Source organism: Haliotis cracherodii, unplaced genomic scaffold (genome assembly GCF_022045235.1).
Source record: "Haliotis cracherodii isolate W230 unplaced genomic scaffold, xgHalCrac1.p SCAF_3, whole genome shotgun sequence".
Classification (NCBI taxonomy): domain Eukaryota; kingdom Metazoa; phylum Mollusca; class Gastropoda; order Lepetellida; family Haliotidae; genus Haliotis; species Haliotis cracherodii.
This window is the reverse complement of record NW_027266286.1, coordinates 33,193,332-33,214,730: the sequence shown is the minus strand read 5'-3', so window position 1 is coordinate 33,214,730 and position 21,399 is coordinate 33,193,332. Positions and strand designations below refer to the sequence as shown.

Sequence of the window (21,399 nt, the reverse complement as noted above, 5' to 3'; positions counted from 1 at the left end):
ATACTTGTAGATGGTAAGCTACTGGTACAGGCAACTACAGTACACTCTGCTAGATGTGTCTTTTTGAAATGTTGAAAAGCCTGTTCATGTGACTGGCTTAATCACTTGCAAGTGAAACACCAGCCTATCTCATTCCCTTCTCAACCCTTGCCTGATAGGCTGTCACTCCTTCAACACATTTCAACATAAAAATATAACTATTCAGCATTGTCTTCTTGCAATCTTTAGCAGTTCTAAGTAGAATTATTTTTAAATTCGAGTTACAGCAAGACCCCCAAGAAATGCAATCTCAAGTTCTGTCCATGACCCATTTTGAGTAGTAACTCTGCTGTTTTAATGCCTGCTGGTGTACTGTAGGACACACCTGAGAATACCATTCATAAATCAAGACTGTGATTTATTCATACAACAGTCAGTGTTAACATGGATAGGATAATATAGCCTAATATCAACAGGAGGTACCAATAACACAAATAGTGCAACACAACTTCCTAAAATAGTTAATGACAAGTAAACAATGGTGAAAACAACTAATTTGATGCCACAAACTTCACATCAGGATCATGTGTGATTTTACCAAAGTGCTTCAGGTTCCTGCGACTGTTGATTTGCGGAGTGAATTTTATTTCTGTAATTAGTTAATAGCAGCTCAGATTTAGATGTTACGGCAAAGATAAACTGTTATTATGGTGACAAGCAATCAAACAAACAAACTTAAGAAACATTAAAATGGGGTATTATTCAGGGTTTTCCCTTGGCACTGGGTTTCTGCATATTTCACATAATCACACAGGTATGGGTTACAATACATTAACATCAATTGTAGTTAACTACAGTAAGAAAGAAGAGCTGCACAAGATATAAAAAAACAAGGAAACAAAATGCAGACCTCTCTGAAAGGCACTACTTTCCTGCTGCCATGACTAAACATGGCTGGGGAAAACCCTGATAATCATCAAACATGAAAGTGTCAGATATCTACTTGAAAGCAGCAGTCGGAACGTGCATCGACTATGCAACATGCAATACTAAGATGCACAGTGGAAGGAATGCAATCAATGAAGTGTGTACCTTAATCTCAGCCCTGGCACGAACATCTGACCCTTCGGGAAACTGCAAGCCAAAACCATGCATGGAGAACAGTTGGAGACACACACACAATACCAAAGGCTCCTACCGGATTTCTACACATATGATAACTTCTTGTGATAAATTCTTTGTTTTCATTTATGCCTAAAGATCTAAACATACTAAAAGAAATTAACGATTTCCATACAATATGCATGACATGTTTTTCATTATTCGTAAAAATATTCAATAACATTCAGAGTGATTTCAGGGTTAGAAATTAATTCAGATTTTCACTAATCCGCAAAAATGAAATGCTATACTAGAGTTGCCAATGGTAAAACTAGTAGTCCACAAGGAAATGTCAGTAGTCCTTCATGAATTTTACTGATCTAAGACTAGTGGAGTTAAGTTAATTTCGAACCCTGAATTTAGTACAATTATTTAGTATAATAATTTAGCATGAATATATGAATTAGTATAAATTTCATCATACTTATATAATACATATGTCCAAAAGCCCAAACTTGTTGAGTCTGAAAAAGTTCCTCTTTCATATATTTTCCCCATAAGTTGTTAGTGTTAGCCTTGGCTGCTGATCATCACCATTATCTTTAGTCACTGACACTTGGGGTCTGCTAGTTCATTTGGTAGCACATATGGACTTATTTGTGCTGAAACAAGCAACAAGTTCACCTCCAACATTCTCCAGGGCAGAAGATTTCAACAATTTTCTTACCCAAGGACAAGTGTCTACAATTTGGATTTCGACACACCTGCCCTGGAAACATGCTTTTATTTCTTGAAGCCATAGCTATATGTCATATGTCTAACAACACATGAGTACCATGTTAAGAATAAAAGACAATATGTATCTGTTCTATGAGACTACAAATAAATCACAAATATTGATAAACCAAGGCTTTATTCTAAAAGCAGACTGAAAACATACAGAAGTCACTTTTACCCCACTGGGCCACTCAAACTGACGCCGATGTCAAGTTGGGTCTAATGGGCCATCAAGTTTTGTCACATTTCTAATGCTTCTAGTTTGAAATACAATATAATACTTTCACCATGCTTCAGTAATCATTCACTGAGAAAAACATGGTTTCAACTTTTTTACTGAGTAGAAATGTTCTCCATGCATAGATCTGACACCTCCTGTACCACACACAATGCCAAGGTCATTTCTATTTTGAAGAAAACTATTGTACATTAAGTTATCACAACATAATTTAAGGATGTGCAAAATCATGCTTAAATAAATAAACTAAATGGTAAACCCAGAACTTTTCCACACTAGTTGAATAGGAGCACGTTTAGAATTCAGCACAACCTACACGTGAGGACAATCCCTGCCATCACTACATCCGCAATGTTCAACTCAATGCAGATTTACATTGTCATTCCTTAACGTGTACAGTAATGAATGAAAAGGGACGAAGTGGTCATGATACTATTTGGCATGCTGGTCCTGTTATATAGGAACAAGCCGATATGACTCAAACTGAAAATGGTCAGGTATGAGTTCAGCAGGTTAATTAATACTTTGTTGGGTGACTTTGTGACAGAAAGGTGTGGGAGGGAACACTAAGGATAAGGTGGATTCCCTTTTGATTTATATCTTGGCAGTGAAAGTGGCTTGGGTGGTAAATCCATGAAATTTATTCAACATTAAACCACTACATCCTGCTCTCCCAACATTTTTGTGTGAAGAATAAAAAGCAAATGAAAATGTGAATACAATACAATGAACATGAATACCTTGACAAGTACATTTATTTGCACACTTTGAGGCTTTGGCTCCCATGCTTGAAATATACGAAAAGGGGGCGCAGCAACCTTAGAACCCTTACACAGCTCATAGTCATCCTTGTAATTACCAACCTACCAACCATAGCAAAAGATGCCTCATGCCAGACAGTTATCATCTGGATCCTGCAACATTTGTATCTTGCAGCAATAATCATTAAATACCTAAAAACTAATGAAAACTACAAAATCGAAAATATAGAATGTGGAGATTTGTTCCCATGTATAACCCCATTAAGCCCAACTGAACAGTTGAGTTGTCATGGAAACAGGCACAGGCATTGTACACAGATACAACTCTAGATGCATGGCAGATAGATCAGAGGCAAGACAAAATAATAATTGTTAGTATCAGAACCTGGCTACATAATACATAGTTGTGAAACATGTAAAAACAAATACATCAAAACCATGATAATCATTTAATTAGGAGATAAACCTACTGTGTTTTGAAATTTGATGTAGTCCCACAGTAGAGTAGATACATCTTATTTTAATTTGGAATTTAAATTTAATCCGACACTCGTTAATCCGACAATCAGCTTTATCCGACACAAATGGTGGGAACCGATTTAATCAGCGCTATTTAGACCCGTTAATCCGACAGTCTCGCACTCTGACTCCGACACACCTAATTTGTAACGACTTGCTGAAATCACTCATTAATCAGTCTCATTAATTTGACACAGTGATCAGCGTATTCCAGGGTCATCTGCCCGCGAGTACACAGCCCCGTGTTTTGATGCCAGACGAGTCTTATACATCTTATGGACAATTTGGATAACAATACTAGTCAATAGGTCAATGTCCAAGAAAATGAAACGATCTGAAATCCAGATCCTGTGTAAATGTCATATGTCTCATGTTTCAGCACGGGGTATCAGTACATGTTTGTATACAACAAACAGGATTGGTGGGTAAATCAGAACAACAGTATCATTTTACACAGACACATATATGTATTAGTTCATGTGACTATTTGACCCCTATTTTCAATGAGAGAAAACTTACATGATCAAGAGGAGATAACTTTGCACCTGACACAGGTCTAGAGTCACTGCCATCGAAGTGTCGGGAGTTCAAGCTGCAACACAGAATGAGTGAGAAAATTGGGTTAAGTCAGTGTGGCTGTGCCTGCTGTATTCTGTGGTCACAGAATATATATTGCAGAAATGCCCACTTGTTTTGAAGGTGACTTGACTATTGTATTATTGCTTACCGAAAGTGCATGTCTGTATACATGTATGTTCACACTAGTGATCTCCAGATTCACTTCAATAAACTATTCTACATTAAAAACACAGTATGTTCATCTCTTAAATTAAGATCATATAAACATTGTTAACTCATAGACAATTTCATAGGTCAAAAAGAGTTGTGACATATTTTCTGATTTCATATTAATTATGTTATTTCTGTATCTGATTTGACTCTCCTTCAGGATATGACTGCTGCTGAGATATCTGATGTCTGCCACAGTACAGTGATACTGCTGATTCATGTGTAAAACATCATTCACTCACTATAATACCGGTATTACCCTAACAAATAAATTAATAATGTCTGACCTTACTGCAAGGATTTATCTTGGCTTCCAAAATAAGATTGGCAGACATAATGGGAAAAATATTATCTACCGTATTCGATGTAATAAGCGCCCAGGGCGCTCTCAAAATTAGAAATAGCGGGCTCTTATAAAATATATTTTTTGTGAGAAAAAAAAACAGAGTTGAAAGATTGTAAATTTCGTGGTTTATGCTGACAGCATGAAATAATTTTTTAATTTGACGTTTACATGATATACGGCTTTTCCATTGGACGAGAAGTCGGTCACATGACCATGAAATTGACGTTCATAAGTGTATGAACGACACAATTTGACGTTCATACGTTTTTAACGAGACCGTGTTCTTGAAATGACGTAAACACTGACGGACTACTTTCACATTCCTGGGGAAACCCCTGGGAATTCCCTAGCACGAAAACATACATAAACATTATTTCTGATCATTTAGAACCTTTAATCTTGGTCTCAGCATTTCAGTATACATTGAGAAACGTAAGAGAACTTGACTGCATGATTGTTCACGAATTTCCTCGCTACCGCCCATCCTATTGAACAAACGAAAAAATGCACATCCAAACTATCGTCAGTATTGACTCGATCTGTGTCTAGGCTGACAGTGACCGTCTCCAACAATCGGTCAGTTGATCAATGATGACTAGCACATGTAACCGCCACAGGTTCATTAACAACTTTGGAAATCCGCCCGTCACGTTTATAGTGTCGGCCATTTTGATGTCTTGTACTTGATGTAAATGTATTACGACGCTCTGTAATTGTGACTGACTTATTGAGGTAGTTTTTTACAGACCTTTATCATCTAATGGTGATATTATTTGAACACATGTGTTGCGTAAGATGTTTCTGAAGAGCAAGTTGTGCATCCATACGCTCATGTCACCTCTCTATTTGGGGAACTATTTTACTCCGCAATATAGCTGGTTGTTGTTTGGCTGTCAGTGTAAACATGAAGTCACACGTACTAAATAAAATTGTGTTTAGATCTTGGCCTACATCCTTTGAGGTAAGAAATTGTGATAAAATATTATAAGAATTGACTTTCACTTTGTGTGAGTTCATTGGAGTATGAACCTTTATAGAGTGAGGGCCAAACATTGTATAAACGTTGTCGCAAGCTACGACGTTCATCCAGTATGGCCCTCACTCTATGAAGGTTCATACTCCAATGAACTCACACAAAGTGAAGGTCAATTCTTAAAGGAAACAAAAGAAAAGTCTGTATTATACACGACAGATATATTTTCCAGAATGTAACTGCCCATAATTAAGTGTGCATAAAACACATGAGTGTGTATTATACACGAATTGATAAGTCTTGTGTACATTGATCAATCGGAAGGGTTAATTGGGATTGTTCACTAGCCAATATATTAACAAATATTGCTGTGGACGCTTATTACGTCAAATACGGTAGTTCAAGATCGTGATACTCTATTAGTTCTTACTTACTAATGTCAGAGGTATTTTAACATTGCTTTCAATGCAATAATGTAAAATTAAGTCTCTTCCTCAGTGAAATACAAGTCACCTCGACCAAGCCACCACATTAATTACACTGGTAACAATATCATGTGTATAATAATATGACTTGTTTTCACTCCTCTGGTCTCTGAGCAGATCCAGAAACATCCTTCCACATACTTCCTTGTGCCTTAACTGAATTCAAGGTGAGTCCTGACTTAAGCAGAAAGTGTCGATATTATTTTGACTGCTTAATCATAGTAACATCTAAATTTAAGTAGCAACATAACTCAGGTTACTTTTACTTCCTTGACTTTTGGATATGATATCAATATGAAACATATACTAGGAATCGACCACAATATACATTACCTAAAAGCACTTGCTGGCCTCGACTCTGGGTTCCGGGCTGTAGATGCAGGAAATAAAGTTCGTTTCTCATCACGGGGGGTGAATGGTCTCTTGGTCACAACAGTGCGGAGAGATGTTCGTGCATCCTGGATAATTCTTGAACTGGCTTGAACATTTTCAGGCAGTTCATAAAATGGTCGATCTTTGGATTTCTTTGGATCCATTCTTTCTGTCTAATGTTGCTTGTAATACTTGTGCATAATACTAGTAATATCTACCTGTACACCATGATGGGAAACCTAGAAAAAAATATTAAAAAGATATTAAAAGATCTCTCCATCCTGTGCTAATATAATCATACTAACATAACTTGGTAGTTTAACATATATCCAGCATGTCCACTGACATTGAACAGTTATTGTGTACCCCATGCTCTGCATTGTCGCAACTTGATCATGTTTTGTTGATGGACAAAGACTACATGATGAAGAAGCCAATAAAACAAGATTAAATACAGAAAGATGAGGTGATTATATATAGATGGGTGAGGTGATTAAATATAGATAGGTGAGGTGATTAAGTATAGAAAGGTGAGGTGATTACGTATAGATAGGTGAGGTGATTAAATGTAGATGGGTGAGGTGATTAAATGTAGATGGGTGAGGTGATTAAGTATAGAAAGGTGAGGTGATTAAGTATAGATAGTTCAGGTGTTTAAATATAGATGGGTGAGGTGATTAAATATAGATAGGTGAGGTGATTAAGTATAGAAAGGTGAGGTGATTAAGTATAGAAAGGTGAGGTGAATAAGTATAGATAGGTGAGGTGATTAAATATAGATAGGTGAGGTGATTAAATATAGATGGGTGAGGTGATTAAATATAGATAGGTGAGGTGATTAAATATAGAAAGGTGAGGTGATTAAATATAGATAGGTGAGGTAATTAGATGTAGATAGGTGAGGTGATTAAGTATAGAAAGGTGAGGTGATTAAGTATAGATAATTCAGGTGATTAAATATAGATGGGTGAGGTGATTAAGTATAGAAAGGTGATGTGATTAAGTATAGAAAGGTGAGGTGATTAAGTATAGATAGGTGAGGTGATTAAACATAGATGGGTGGGGTGATTAAGTAGAGATAGGTGAGGTGATTAAGTATAGAAAGGTGAGGTGATTAAGTATAGATAGTTCAGGTGATTAAATATAGATGGGTGAGGTGATTAAGTATAGAAAGGTGAGGTGATTAAGTATAGATAGTTCAGGTGATTAAATATAGATGGGTGAGGTGATTAAGTATAGAAAGGTGAGGTGATTTAGTATAGAAAGGTGAGGTGATTAAGTATAGAAAGGTGGGGTGATTAAGTATAGATAAGTGAGGTGATTAACTATCGATAGGTGCGATGATACAACATTATGCTAAAGGAACTAATATGCACTGTCACAACTACACAGGGTTTCAGATGGCTGCTGGTCACCGGTCATAGACTGATAAAGTTTCAATTTGACCAATGGTTTGTTTAAGTTGTCAGACTTTTGACCAATAGAAATGCTAAGCAAGGGGTCACACGTGTCATAATTTCATGATTAAAAAGTAAATAGTAAGGATATTATTCCTACTTAGAGTATCAATTTTAATGGTTGATGAAAAGCTCTCATAAAGTTTCGTGTCAATCAAGAGAATGTACATCTTCCCGAGGCAAGAGAGTTAACTGACTAAAAGTCTAGTTTCCATCCTTGCCGAACTAGGCTAGTATTATGGAGTTACATTTTGGCTGGACTAACGAGTCTATGCATAGTCCAATCAAAATCGCACACCGAAATTGAAATCGGGTTCGTACACTGTCGTACAGATTTCAGTCAATTGCAGGATTTGCAAAGCATGTTCACCGCCAACTCGTTGTCAGCAGATATTATTATTCATGACAATACTATAATCGTGGGATCACAGGTGTTCAGACATGATACGTTTTCTATCACGAATACTTGTACTATGACGAGGGGTGTGGCGTCACACAGATATTGTAAATATTCAGATGATGGCTTGTTTTTAAAATAAAGTTGTCCTTTAAAAGTGAATAGGATGTTTTACAGTTGTTCATGTGATTAGAGAGAAAGCTATGAATGTTTCTTCAGCATCTGAATACACATAATATGGGGACATATGTTGTATTAATGTCATATTATGTTGTTTTAATTTTTTCAACAAAAGGTAAGTAGGTACAAGGGAAGTTTTTATCAATATGCTTCAACATGGGAAAAGGGTCTGACATTGCACGCTTGTGACAGTTGTCCTTGTGTCTGGGGATGGGGGGTGAAGTTTATGGCAGTATGGCTCCCAGAACCGGCGGGTAGCCAGGTGTGCGGAAGCTATGCCCGATTTTTTAAAAGGACTGATTTAACTTAAATTTTTTACTGCATCCATTATCTTTGTTTATTTGACTTATTGACTTTTGCCATTGACTTATTACATTTCTTAGGTCCAAGTCATTGACCTGTATCCAGCCTTTTGTGTCAAAATCACTGCTGCAATGCATGTTCTTGTCATCCATGCTCTTAGTAGTCAATATTTTCAGTGATGAATCATGTACTGCAATTTGTAAAATATACAGTGAACATACAGAGCACCCAAGTACTTGACTAACCAAGGTGACTTTACACCAATGTGCACATGACGGGAAGATCTTTACAGACCACCTCCTAATGTGTACATACATATATACATAATGCAAGACAAACATTCAATTTCATTGCATTGTACAATGTGTCAAATGACAAAGTTTTTATCTGTGTTTGAAATTTAGCATGACAGTCAATGGGTTCTGGTCATTATTCTAATGTATAAAGTTTTAAATGTAGGATCTCCCTACTAGATTTAAATGCTGCACGGGCAAACTTCAAGGACCCCACTAATCTTAACCCCTGTTAATCTTGTTAAATACTCCCCAACTCATTACGAGCCTTGCATGTGTGCAATAACAAACGGGTTTGAACAGACTGTCTGAACCTGCTGAGGGGATCAAGCAGCTTTTGGATTCAACTTGAGCTTGGAGAAACTAATTGGTGTCATTATTGTTTACTGCTATTGTTAACAAGCTGTGTATCAGCCGCATATTCTACTTGACACACAACCCACAGTTTCACAAGCCATACATCCATGTTTGTGTACAGACAGTAAACTTGGCAAGTTCTAAGGAGCGACAGACATAAAACATAAACATACAGTGGTGTGCAAATCCAAACATTTTCACTTGCTTTTTGTCTTGTGGAAATTTCAAAATCTACCAGATTTCAAGGGTTGGCTAAATTCGGCGATCATCGGAATTATCCTCAATGAGTAGAATTATTAACAATGATCAATATGAAATTTGTGGCATTGATAATATCATACATAACTATAGTGATGAAATATAGTTATAACTTACCGAAACAGACTTGTTATTGTCAATCAACCTATCATGTTTTATAGACTGAATAAATACACTACTTGCTATACATGTACATCCTTATTCTTGTTAAAGCAAAACAATTGTAATCTATTTTATTAATTTTGGTCATTTTCATTCAATATTGTTAACATGAATTTAGGGAAATTATGTGTGAACTTATCAGCAGCTCGCACCAACTGGCAACTCGCCGTTCATAGCAACCGCAGTCAGATTACAGTGAACCTTAGTTGCCATATCTCAAAACTGTGACATGTCAAAACATTAAAAGTCATATTTTCATATTTGTTGTAGTTTGACTGTTATATGTCACAATAAGGTTTTCGTGAGTTAAATGGTTGAACCAAGGCTAACCTTAACGGTGACATGGCAAACTGTTCTATACACAAAAAGTATCCAGGAACAAACTAAAGTGCTATCCCATACGCCTGCTCATGGTTATTATTATAAATATATATACCGTATCCGACGTAATAAGCGCCCAGGGCACTCTCAAAATTAGAAATAGGGAGCTCTTATTTGAATATTATTTTGGTGAAAAAAACATAGTTAAAAGATAAATTTCTTGGTTTATGCTGACAGCCTGAAATGTTTATATACGACATATATATATTTCAAGAGTTTATTTGCCCATAATTAAGGGTGTATATAACACACGAGTGCATATAATACGCGAATAAATAAGTCTTGTGTACATTGATCAATTGGAAGGGTACTAATTGTGTTTGTTCACTGGCCAATAAATTAGCAAATATCACTGTGGGCGCTTATTACGTCGAATACGGTATAGTAAAACCTGCAAATAAAATAACATGATAATAGAATATAGTGTTCCTGACAGTTACAGATACAATTTCTTTCAATAATTGCATTAAAAAAAATTAAAATTATATTCTAAGGTATTTTACAGCTGAATCACTGGTATGGAGGAAACATGTGTAGAGATGATTGCTATTTCCAGCTTATTTTATGAGACAATACACTCAGCAATATTAATCTCTGCATATCAAACATGCCTGGCATAAAAAAGAAATACAGTTGAAATGGTATATCATCATGTCTTGTGAAGTTTAAGTGTAAATTTCACATTTTCGTTGACCAAGTTTGTTATCTCCGGTTGGTTAACCTGAAGCTGTACAATGTTTTTGACTGGACAAAATTCATGTAATATCAATTAATGGGGAAAGGTCTTATTGGTGTATATCATGTTTAGAAAGCTTGTTTTTGTTACATCTTAAATTTCCCTAAAGTAATCCATGCATAAATATGTCACCACTCACCAGTGATGAGAAATATGTTCATTTCTTTCAGACCTTTTTGCACATTTGCTCAAAGTTACTTCTCTGATATTTATCAATAATTGATTAATATGTACTTTAAATAAACTGGGCTTAGGTTTTTCTGGGCATTTTCATAGCGCTGATTTACGACAACCATTGTCTGAATGAACATTTAATTTCAAAGGCTAAGTACCCTTGATCCATGACATCTAAATGCCTTGAAACACTTAATTGCCGTTCTGTATAAGATGCCAATCCCAATTGTTAATCCCCATTGTATTGTAAATCGACTGTCTGCCATCATGAACGAGATGTTCAAGTATGTCACTGATGAATTATTATTTACATTTATTTATGACTTACTAAATGTCAGCTAACCTTGCCTATATATAGGCCTTGATCCAGAGATGAAAAGTGAGAAAAAGAAAGGAAGAGAGATCTTACCCTTAGCCTATGGTTGTCGTAAATCAGCACTATGACAGTATCACACATCAATCCATTTTTAACCAAACATTTACATCAGTATCAAAGACAAATCCCCTACCATCATACATATTCCTTCCTACTAACCAGTCAGTGGTCACATTTTGAAATTCTGGCCAACACAGTCAACAGAGAGATAACATTTCATTCTCAACATCAAATAGAAACAAAATGCCCTGTTATCCACCTCATGCAATATTCTGAAAGTCACCGTGACAACTTTTAGGTATATTGATATCTTAAAATATCATCAACTTATTTAAAGCAAAACATTTGATAATGTGAAGTATGTTTGTGATTAATATTGGGATAAACGTACAACCTGCAGTCACCATGGTCACTACATCCACAGGACAACATATACTGCTTGTGCATTACAAGCCAAACATGATATTTAGTTTCAAGTAGGAAAGGGAACTTTCCACAATACATAGTAAAGGATTTTATAGCAAAAAACACTTTGCTTTCACCACACAATACCTGATCAGGGTTATGGTATACTGTCATGAGTTACAACATGACACGAGGAACAGTAGAAACATGAAGTCGGAGAACATGGTGAATAAACCAAACAACTGAACCAAATGACAAGAGTTTGGATCAACTCAACATATATATATAAGCATGCCAAGGCTTTATCTTCAGTGAGTCATCAGTAACTTCTGATGTTCATATTTTTGTCAGTGTTTCCCCCTGAAAGATGATTATTACTTTGTTCAAAATTGGTAGTATAAGCTTCAACTGTTCAATATTTCACTAACTATTTCAACTAGCATCGATCGCTTCTCAATAAGACCAGTCACGAAGCTCGGATTCAGTTCAACACTAATAAATACTTTTTTAGGGTCAACTGTTTCATAAATCAGTGTAATCTGAAAGCCATTCCATGGAATAAAAATCATTACATGTAAACTACTCACAGAACATATGAAAAGACATAACGAGTTCAGCAATGTTGGCAAGTAAAGTGCTGGAAACTGACAGTTCAGTTCTCGTCTTGGGTTGTTGTCAAGATCTACAATCGCGATCGAACCTGTTGCCAGCTAGGCCTCAATCGACACCTTGATCAGCGCTTGTCATTTACTCCTCAGAATCAAATAATTGCACTGCAGTGTATTCAGTGAACATTATTACCTTAAAGACAACGCATTCTGGCCATATTAAGACGCCTTGGACAAGAAATTCCTCTGCCCAAGAAAGATTTCGCTAAGATACGGATCGATGTCAGGAATTTTTCTCCGGATGTGTAAACATGCGCAGACACTACTTCCTGTTAAAAGACGCATGGAGGAAAGTGGCTTCTTAGAGTGAGCCGAGAGGTCACTTGTGACAGTCTTGCCAGCATCTGACAGGTATGGATTTAATCGAAATGCACTTTGCAGTACAGAAATATTAGATAGTGTAATAAGAATGGGTGCAAGGATAGCTCTTGATAAAACGGTAACTTTTATAGCAGTACGTATTATGGCTGTGCAAGGTGCTATCATAAACAATTCAAGTGATTAGGCTGAAGGGGTAGTTGTCGGCACGGGTACTACAAGATATGTACCCAGGTACGCTTCTTATACAGAAAAGTACCGTAGCTAAAATACAGAAAGGTACCCGGTACCCTAAACGGAGGACGACTCCATATTCCTCACCCCGAATCCGGTCCATGCTCTAGTTCTGGTTCGCCTGACAATTGCATGCTGTAAAGTAGGGCTGGAAGGGTACTCGTTCAAAAAAATTAAAGAAAGTTGAAAAAAAGGACAAAAGTATGCGATAATAATCAAATGTTATGTTAAGACGTCATATGAAAAGAAAGAACACAGTACTACAGAACGTCAGTGTGCACAAAAAGACACTAAACTGCCTAGGGACAACATTGACAAGAATGCCAGATGTAGCTGCAGTTTTCTAAAACATTCCGAGTTTAATCAGTTTGTTCCACTGCGTATATGATATCCTACCGTGTGCACTTGCGTACGCATTGTTCTTTCTTTTCATATGACATCTTTTCTTAACATTTGACTGTAGTTATTGCATACTTTTGAGCTTTATTTCAACTTCTTCTTTTTTAACCAGCGTCTGTTTGTTTTGTATTTTGACCATTATTAGTAATATTAAATACTTTATTTTTAACATTTGACTATCATTGCGTACTTGTGTCCTTTATTTCAACTTCATATTTTTTTACCCAAAGACTGCCCATACCCATCCTATGCTACCTTTCTATATTCTGATTTTGGCTAGCATTCATTTCTTTATTTTACCCATGCATTTTAAAATCATTGGGTATCAGTAGTTCTATCTGCGTATTCAAATTTCTGTTACCCACTAGTTTTTACACATGTGGGTATTTAAGTTAAATATTTAAAAACACTATTCATCTAGTCCCTGCAAACTGGTGTCGTGTGGGTTCGAGAGCTTTATAGGACTCAAAAATACCAGAATACCACAATACTTCCACAAGAAAGTGTGATGGCAAATGATCATGATCTGACTGTCATCGTGGAGTTTGGCAAGGTTGACGGAATGCCAATTTATAATTTCAAAATAAGTTGCTCATTTGCTAATTGAATACCCAGGGTTACTTCACAATATTTTGATGATATGCACAAGTTTTATTTTTGTAGCGTATCTGTAATGTTCGTTGCGTATTTGATACGCTTGGATTATATTTTACTGCATATTTCTGCATTTCTGATGCGTATTTCACGCAGATACGCAGCTTATCTGGAGCTCTGTTATACTACCTGGAAAATTCAAGATGCTATCTTGAGAATTCAAGATACACATTCCCTGGGTTTAAAGCTGACACTGTTGCCAGATAACAACTTTAAATTTCATTATTAAAAAAAATTTAATGGAACGAATGGGCTTCTGTATAAAACTACATGATTTTTGATCCAGAGATCATATTCCGATATATGTCAAGACATATTTTTCTCTCGTCTGAAGTACAGGGAGGTTGGGTCGCCTAGTGGTTAAAGTGTTCGCTCGTCACGCCGAAGACCCGGATTTGATTCCCGATATGGGTACAATGTGTGAAGCCCATTTCTTGTCTCCTGCGCCATGATATTGCTGGAATATTACTAAAAGTGATGTAAAACCTCACTCACACGTCTAAAGTACTGTCACATGCACAGCTTTATTGTAAAATAGTCAGAGATTAGTGAAAATCTGTTTGTTTCTCCATAATTTCTATTCATGGGTCCCTATTTATGTTACAACTTGTTATACATCTTGCACTTGCTGGTTGCTACATACATAACAATACGCCTAGTTGAAGGGAGTACTGAACTTTACTGTGCAGATTTTAAGATTTCAATAAGTGCCATGCTAAATAAGGCTAGTGTGTTATCTAATTCGCCAGCACTTTACAGCACTATCACTCCTTACCAAATGCCCAGCACCCAATTGTTTCCTTTTATGCAAGTTAGTCATTTACTTCTTGAAAACTGATAAAAGTTGTTAACCCATACCCTAACACACAACTAACCCAAAGTATTGTAAAGGGGTGTTTAATTGGCCAGAGGTACCTGATGCTAATGATTGTAAATGGGTGCTTTTTTGGAAAGGGGATCTAAGAGTTGTGAGAAACCAACCCTAAGGACTAAGGTTTTGATTTGAAGAGACATGAGAGATCAGTGAAGCGAGAGTGGCCTAAGTGAAATCGCATTACAAGCTGCACCCAGTAAACTGCAGTCTGGCCTATAGTTGAATAAACTTATTCAGACAATCATCAGATGGTCTCATCAATTTTTAAAATATGTAAACGAAAATGATTTTGAATTCCATTTCAGATAGAGAGAATCAATTAGCTGAAACTGCAAGCACATCAAGATGGCCGTCCTTGGTATGCAGTTTGTCTTCAGCCTGGTCATGTTCAGCTTCCTCCAGAAACTGTCCCCCTACTATTCCTTTGCTCGCTGGCTGATGTGTCGCAGATTAGTGAGATATCTACACCCGACAGATGATGATCTTAAAACACAGGCTGGAATTGCACCTGCAGGTAAAAGCAAGGGGAGGAGGAATGACAAAAAGGAAAAGACCAACACCGCAACAGAGACTTTCATGGTGCCCAGAAACATTGACATTCATCTGGAACTTACAAAAGTGGAACCTGTGGACTTAGTTCCTTTACACTTTTACCCTGAGTTCCAATGGCTTCTAGACTTCTCCTTCTGTGCATGCATAGTGTATATTCTGACAGAAATCTATTATGCTTTGAGTGCACATCACATCGAATTTAATGCGAGCATCCTTTGGTGCCTCCTTGCTATAGGGTTCTGTCTTCGCACATTACTCTCTCAGACAGCTCTTTATTTCCGCACTGAAGAGGGAGGAGAGAGAATATTGTGCGTTACTTTTGGTTTCTTCTACCTAGTTTTAGGAATGGGAGTTCTTGTAATTGGTGATGATATTTTGGAATTTGGACTTGAGGAGGGATATCGTAACTTCTCAGGAAATGCAGAACAATTCTTAAAAGAACAAGGTGTGGATTCTACTGGCCCAGTATCGCTTCTCACGTTCAAGATTATCCTTGCAATTACATGTTCAATTCTTGGAGCCTTTTTAACGTTTCCTGGACTGCGACTTGCAAAACTTCATTCAGATGCTATGAAATATGCAAAGGAAAATTATGTGAGACAAACATTACTCCATCTTAACTATGCATTGCCGCTTATCGTCGTGTTGTCATACATCAAGCCTATTGCTCGCAATGTGTTTTGTGGTCACTTATGGACATCGTCAGGGGCCTTGATTCCAGATGATTCTTTTGACAATATTAGATTACTGCTTGTTGTGGGTATGTTTGTAGCTAGGATAGCCTTGTTCTCCACCTTTATGCAATCTCACCTGAATCTGGCACATTTGAAGTTACAAATAATGAAGCGTGAGGCTGGCAAGATCAGTAATGTTGATCTACAGAAGATGGTAGCCCGTGTGTTCTACTACCTGTGTGTGGTGGCTCTGCAGTACATCACTCCAGTCATCTTGATGCTTTTCATGTCCTTCCTCCTCAAGACGCTGGGAGACTACTCCTGGACCACAGTCTTAGGAGAAAAAGTCACCTCACTTTGGTCTCAGAAGAACCAAGGAACCAGGCCGATGACCACATCTTCCAAAGTTAATGAAACAGACAGTATTTTAGACACAGCTGCTCATTTCACTTATACCATTGGAAACCTGCGGACTATTTTCACCCCAGTATGGTACCGTGGTCTGTTGTCCTTCTTGATGTGGTGGATGTGTACAGCATGGTTCACCAGCACTAGTCTCGGCATGCTGTACTACTCACAGTCAGAAACCTATTAACTACAAGTCTCTGAAACAGCAAACAGAATGAGTCGTGTCGTGATTATCGTGTCCATTTTTGCCAACATACTCATGTTGGGATTGTTTGTATCAACAGATCTCTGGTACAGTAGACCTGATCCACACTGGTTTGTTGACCACAGACAAATTTCCATGAGAGACCCGAGCCTGTGACTAATATGGATGGTTGTACCACTGACTTACCATGCTTACAAGTACAAGTGGTATGTCTGAAGTATTGACAGGCTGCCATGATACAGATGCTGTCCATGCTGCATGTACATCCCATTTAGTAACTCTGGAGATGCATATCATAGTACATACCTGTTGTCAGTAATGAATGGTTGAGTGAACATGACTCCACATCGTTTGGAACTAGGAGAATTGTGTACATGGTAGAGGACATGAAGACAGCATGGTCAGTGTATGAGCAATGCCATAAGTATTGTTTAATACCATAAAATATGTAATATATACATGATATACATTATTTTGAATATGGTGCCTTCTCGAATATTGTTGAAGTTGATCCTTGATGTTAACTTGGTATTTTAATTCATACTTCTTCCAAAAAGGTAGATTTTCTTTCTTTCCAAACCAGATTATGAGAATATGATGAGATGGATGCACCTGACCAGTCATGATGATGTATTAGGAAAGCGACAAGGATTTCATTTTTGACAAATCTACACATATCATGAAATGTTTAACTTTGAGAAACTATCCCAAAACATGAAAGCTATTTTCATTTGCGTATTTATTATTTACATGCTGTCATCAAAGCCCTAGCAATAGACCTGAACTTTGATGTGTAGAGCTATGTTGTCATGCACCTCGTTGTCACAGTTGTGGTAGTATATCTATATAATTGTGCAAAACAATATGTAAAGAGCATCCAACCATATCCAAAGGTTTGCGTATGGTCTGTCTGTTCTTATTTAAGAAGTGCATTTGTTTCCAGATAAGATTTTGGTTGGTTGGTTTGTTGTTTAACACCACACTCAGCAATATTCCAGCTATATGCCGGCGGTCTGTAAATAATCGAGTCTGGACCCGACAATCCAGTGATTAATGTCATGAGCATCGATCCACGCATTTGGCATCGATGACATGTATCAACCAAGTCAGTGAGCCTGACCACCCGATCCCGTTTGTCACCTTTTACGGCAAGTATTGGTTGCTGAAGACCTTCTCTACCCCGGAATCTTAACGGGTCTTCCAGATAAGAGAAAAGTCTGGTCCTGTTATAAAATAACACCATTTTGTGCACATGTGAAATAAGGTGAGCAAGCATGGGGGCTATAGCTAATGTTTACGAACATCCTGTTCCTTTAAGAGCATAAACACAGAAACTTGTTACCATGGTTAATAAACTATGGACTGATCATACAATTAGAATGGGCAGCTTCCTGCTACATGATGTTTAAATGTGTGGTACATGCATGTACATGATGTAGGATTATCTTCTGTTGGATTATGTGGTGCTACTTTTCATGGCAAAGCATGCAACATGTAGGTCAGGGGGAAGACAAGAACTGAAAATGACAGTGACCATATCATTTCCCCTCCCGAGTTATATGTCTGACTAGTTTGGTTCAGCAGTTTGATGTTATGACTGTGCATGCTAAGGGAAGTAATTGTTTTTTATTATCTCCCCTTGATTTGTCATGCCAGGTGCAGAATGATTGTTACACAGGTTTCTGTGAAACCCCAAGTCCTGCATTATGACTGTGGAATTTATTTACTATGGATTATTTATTTTGTGGAAAAAAACAATCTAGAAACATATACAAAAGCAAGTCTAGCCAGGTCTAGCTATCTCTATCAGCATAGGGGAAATGATTTTTTTATATTTTTAGAGTTGAGAAGGGTATTGTGTAATATAAGATTCCATAGATTTAAATTAAGTCAGTCTATCAAACCCCTTACTGGTGTGAAAATACCACAAAGTAAATGTTTCAGGTGGAAATAATAGGAACTTTTGGCACTATATATAGTTATCACTGTGCATGCATGTTGTCGACACAGTTTTATGTGTGGTTCAATCCTGGTGTCCTACAAGTGTTAATGAAGCATTGTCATCAATGAAATGTAAACATACTACCCTCTGTAGTTTGTAACCTTTATTTGCATACTTTAATGAATTGTTGTCCATAAAAGGTTTGCAAAATCGTAGTTTAAGCATGTTAAGTAATGAGACCCAACAGGAGAAAAGGGACCCTGTGGCTGCTGGGATACAATCATACTGTGACATCAACTGACATGTACTGACATCAACATACATGTACTGTGACCATGGTGACATCAACTTACATGTACTGTGACATCAACTTACATGTACTGTGACCATGGTGACATCAACATACATGTACTTCAGTAGAGTTGCCATGTGTACGGACTGTACACAAATAGCTTCTTTTTTTTCTGTCATAATTTCAAAACATCTACTTTCGATTATTCAGACATAACTGTTAATGTAATTACAGTTTTTAATAAGTCAGAAAATGAGTCCAAATGTTTGAAGCCATGTATCTCTGTAATAAATATGAATTGTATGTTTCTGTTTATATGATACTGTAATTTTGAAATATGTGAAGTCAGAATGTGATTTTTCACCCATTACTCCTTTATCTCTTGTTTGGTCACAATATCTTTTTGTCAGATGTAGCATCTTGCTTTCAGCAACTGTGGAAAAGTTGTTACATGTAATATTTTGTCTTGAGATTAATATCGTCTTTTAAACTTGTTCATACATAATGTAAGCAATCATCTGTCAACTATGGTTCAGGGTGCCATTGTACAAAGCGGTCTTAGCGCTATGGTGATCATAACTCCCCTACCTTAACATGGACGTAGACAGTCATAGCGCTAAGGTGATCATAACTCCCCTACCTTAACATGGACGTAGACAGTCATAGCGCTAAGGTGATCATAACTCCCCTACCTTAACATGGACGTAGACGGTCTTAGCGCTAAGGTGATCATAACTCTCCTACCTTCACATGGACGTAGACAGTCTTAGCGCTAAGGTGATCATAACTCCCCTACCTTAACATGGACGTAGACAGTTTGTAGCGCTAAGGTGATCATAACTCCCCTACCTTAACATGGACGTAGACAGTTATAGCGCTAAGGTGATCATAACTCCCCTACCTTAACATGGACGTAGACAGTCTTAGCACTAAGGTAATCATAACTCCCCTACCTTAACATGGGCGTAGACAGTCGTAGCGCTAAGGTGATCATAACTCCCCTACCTTAACATGGGCGTAGACAGTCGTAGCGCTAAGGTTACCATAACTCCCCTACCTTAACATGGACGTAGACGGTTATAGCGCTATGGTTGTTTTGTACAACGGCACCAAGGTAGGTCAGTGGAGATATCACATTTACTGTGATATATTCTGCATGACCCATCAAGTTGCCTTCAGATAACCATCCACTTGTACCTCCACATGCTAGGCTGCTGTTGTGCCAGATGAATGACTTGGTGTGTTTTCATCAGTATCTATTAATCATTGTTAATGTGAGCAATGTTCTAAGTAGTTCAGTGTGTGTTTTCTCGTCATTGTTAAAAAAACGAGGGGAATGGAATGTTTTAATCAGAAATATATTTACGTTTGAAAAGCTGCAGTATTGAATTGCTTTTGTTGAATACTGTATATATTCTGAAAGATTAAGTTACTACTATGCACCCCATGGGGATTCTGTGCCATTGGTCGTATCTAACTAGTCCACTGATCATTTTGGGGCTAGCAGTTATGTAGAACAACAAGTCCATCTAGATATGTTCTCAGTCTACTTGACTAGTAGCTGTGTTGTACGAGGTGACACTTGCGGACTTGGTTATTTGTAGGCCATTCTACCCCAATGGGCATGGATAAACAATGGTTTGTTTGTTGTTTAACTCGACACTCAGCAAAATTATAGCTATATGACGGCGGTTTGTAAATAATCGAGTAGGCTATGATTATTGACAGACCGCCGACATAAAGCTGGAATATTGCCGAGTGCAACGTTAAACAACAAACCAACAAAACTTTGGACTTTCCTCCCACACAAAGCAGTAAGACACTGAATGGCTGTCGAATACTGTTAAAAGTGGTGTTAAACCCAACTCATTCACTCACTATTAAATGTTAGAAAGATGAACCACTTATACTGTCCACACAATTAAGCGTTAGTGGAAGTTTCACCTCGCACTGACCAGTCATTATGTCAGGGTGGTGCAGAGTGAGTGAGTCAGGATTTACGCCGCTTTTAGCAATATCACGGCGGGGACACCAGAAATGTGCTGTAGGTAGAACACAGGACAGTTGATAGTATCTCCACCTGTCATCAGTACAATCACACAACAGCAACAAGATGAAAGTCAGTTTATTTGTCAAAGTCACAGGTAACAACACATCAAACAATTAACTGAGTTAGAAACATACTTCATGATCTGACGAATTGCAATCTTTATGTGGTAAACATTTCTGTGTGTTAACATAACTAGGTATGAATATTAATGACTTACTTGCCACTATTTAATAACAAGCAGCGCCAGATACCAATGGTTCTGGCTAACAGCATGACCATGTGCAGGTGGACATTCCTAGCCTAAGTACAA

At 37.3% G+C, this 21,399-nt stretch overlaps 2 protein-coding genes across 5 annotated transcripts in view; one reads left to right on the top strand and one right to left on the bottom strand.

The window, feature by feature from the left end:
- Positions 1-12,715, bottom strand: part of LOC139474333 (armadillo repeat-containing protein 2-like) — a 47,150-nt gene extending 34,435 nt beyond the window's left edge. For 2 of the 4 annotated variants that reach the window (XM_071257306.1, XM_071257307.1), the window contains exons 1-4: positions 12,621-12,715; positions 6,302-6,579; positions 3,895-3,967; positions 1,072-1,113 (exon numbers count right to left, since the gene is read on the bottom strand). In XM_071257306.1, coding sequence (XP_071113407.1) covers positions 1,072-1,113; positions 3,895-3,967; positions 6,302-6,504 — 318 coding nt within the window. In that variant the 5' untranslated portion in view covers positions 6,505-6,579; positions 12,621-12,715. The remainder of the gene's footprint in view (positions 1-1,071; positions 1,114-3,894; positions 3,968-6,301; positions 6,580-12,620) is intronic. The other 2 variants (XM_071257308.1, XM_071257309.1) reach the window with 1 other exon arrangement.
- A 34-nt stretch (positions 12,716-12,749) lies between these two features.
- On the top strand, positions 12,750-20,655 carry LOC139474579 (transmembrane protein 161B-like). The gene is made up of 2 exons (XM_071257646.1): positions 12,750-12,838; positions 15,272-20,655. The coding sequence occupies exon 2, from the start codon at positions 15,312-15,314 to the stop codon at positions 16,785-16,787; it is 1,476 nt and encodes a 491-aa protein (XP_071113747.1). The 5' UTR covers positions 12,750-12,838; positions 15,272-15,311; the 3' UTR covers positions 16,788-20,655.
- The last annotated feature ends 744 nt before the right edge of the window (positions 20,656-21,399 follow it).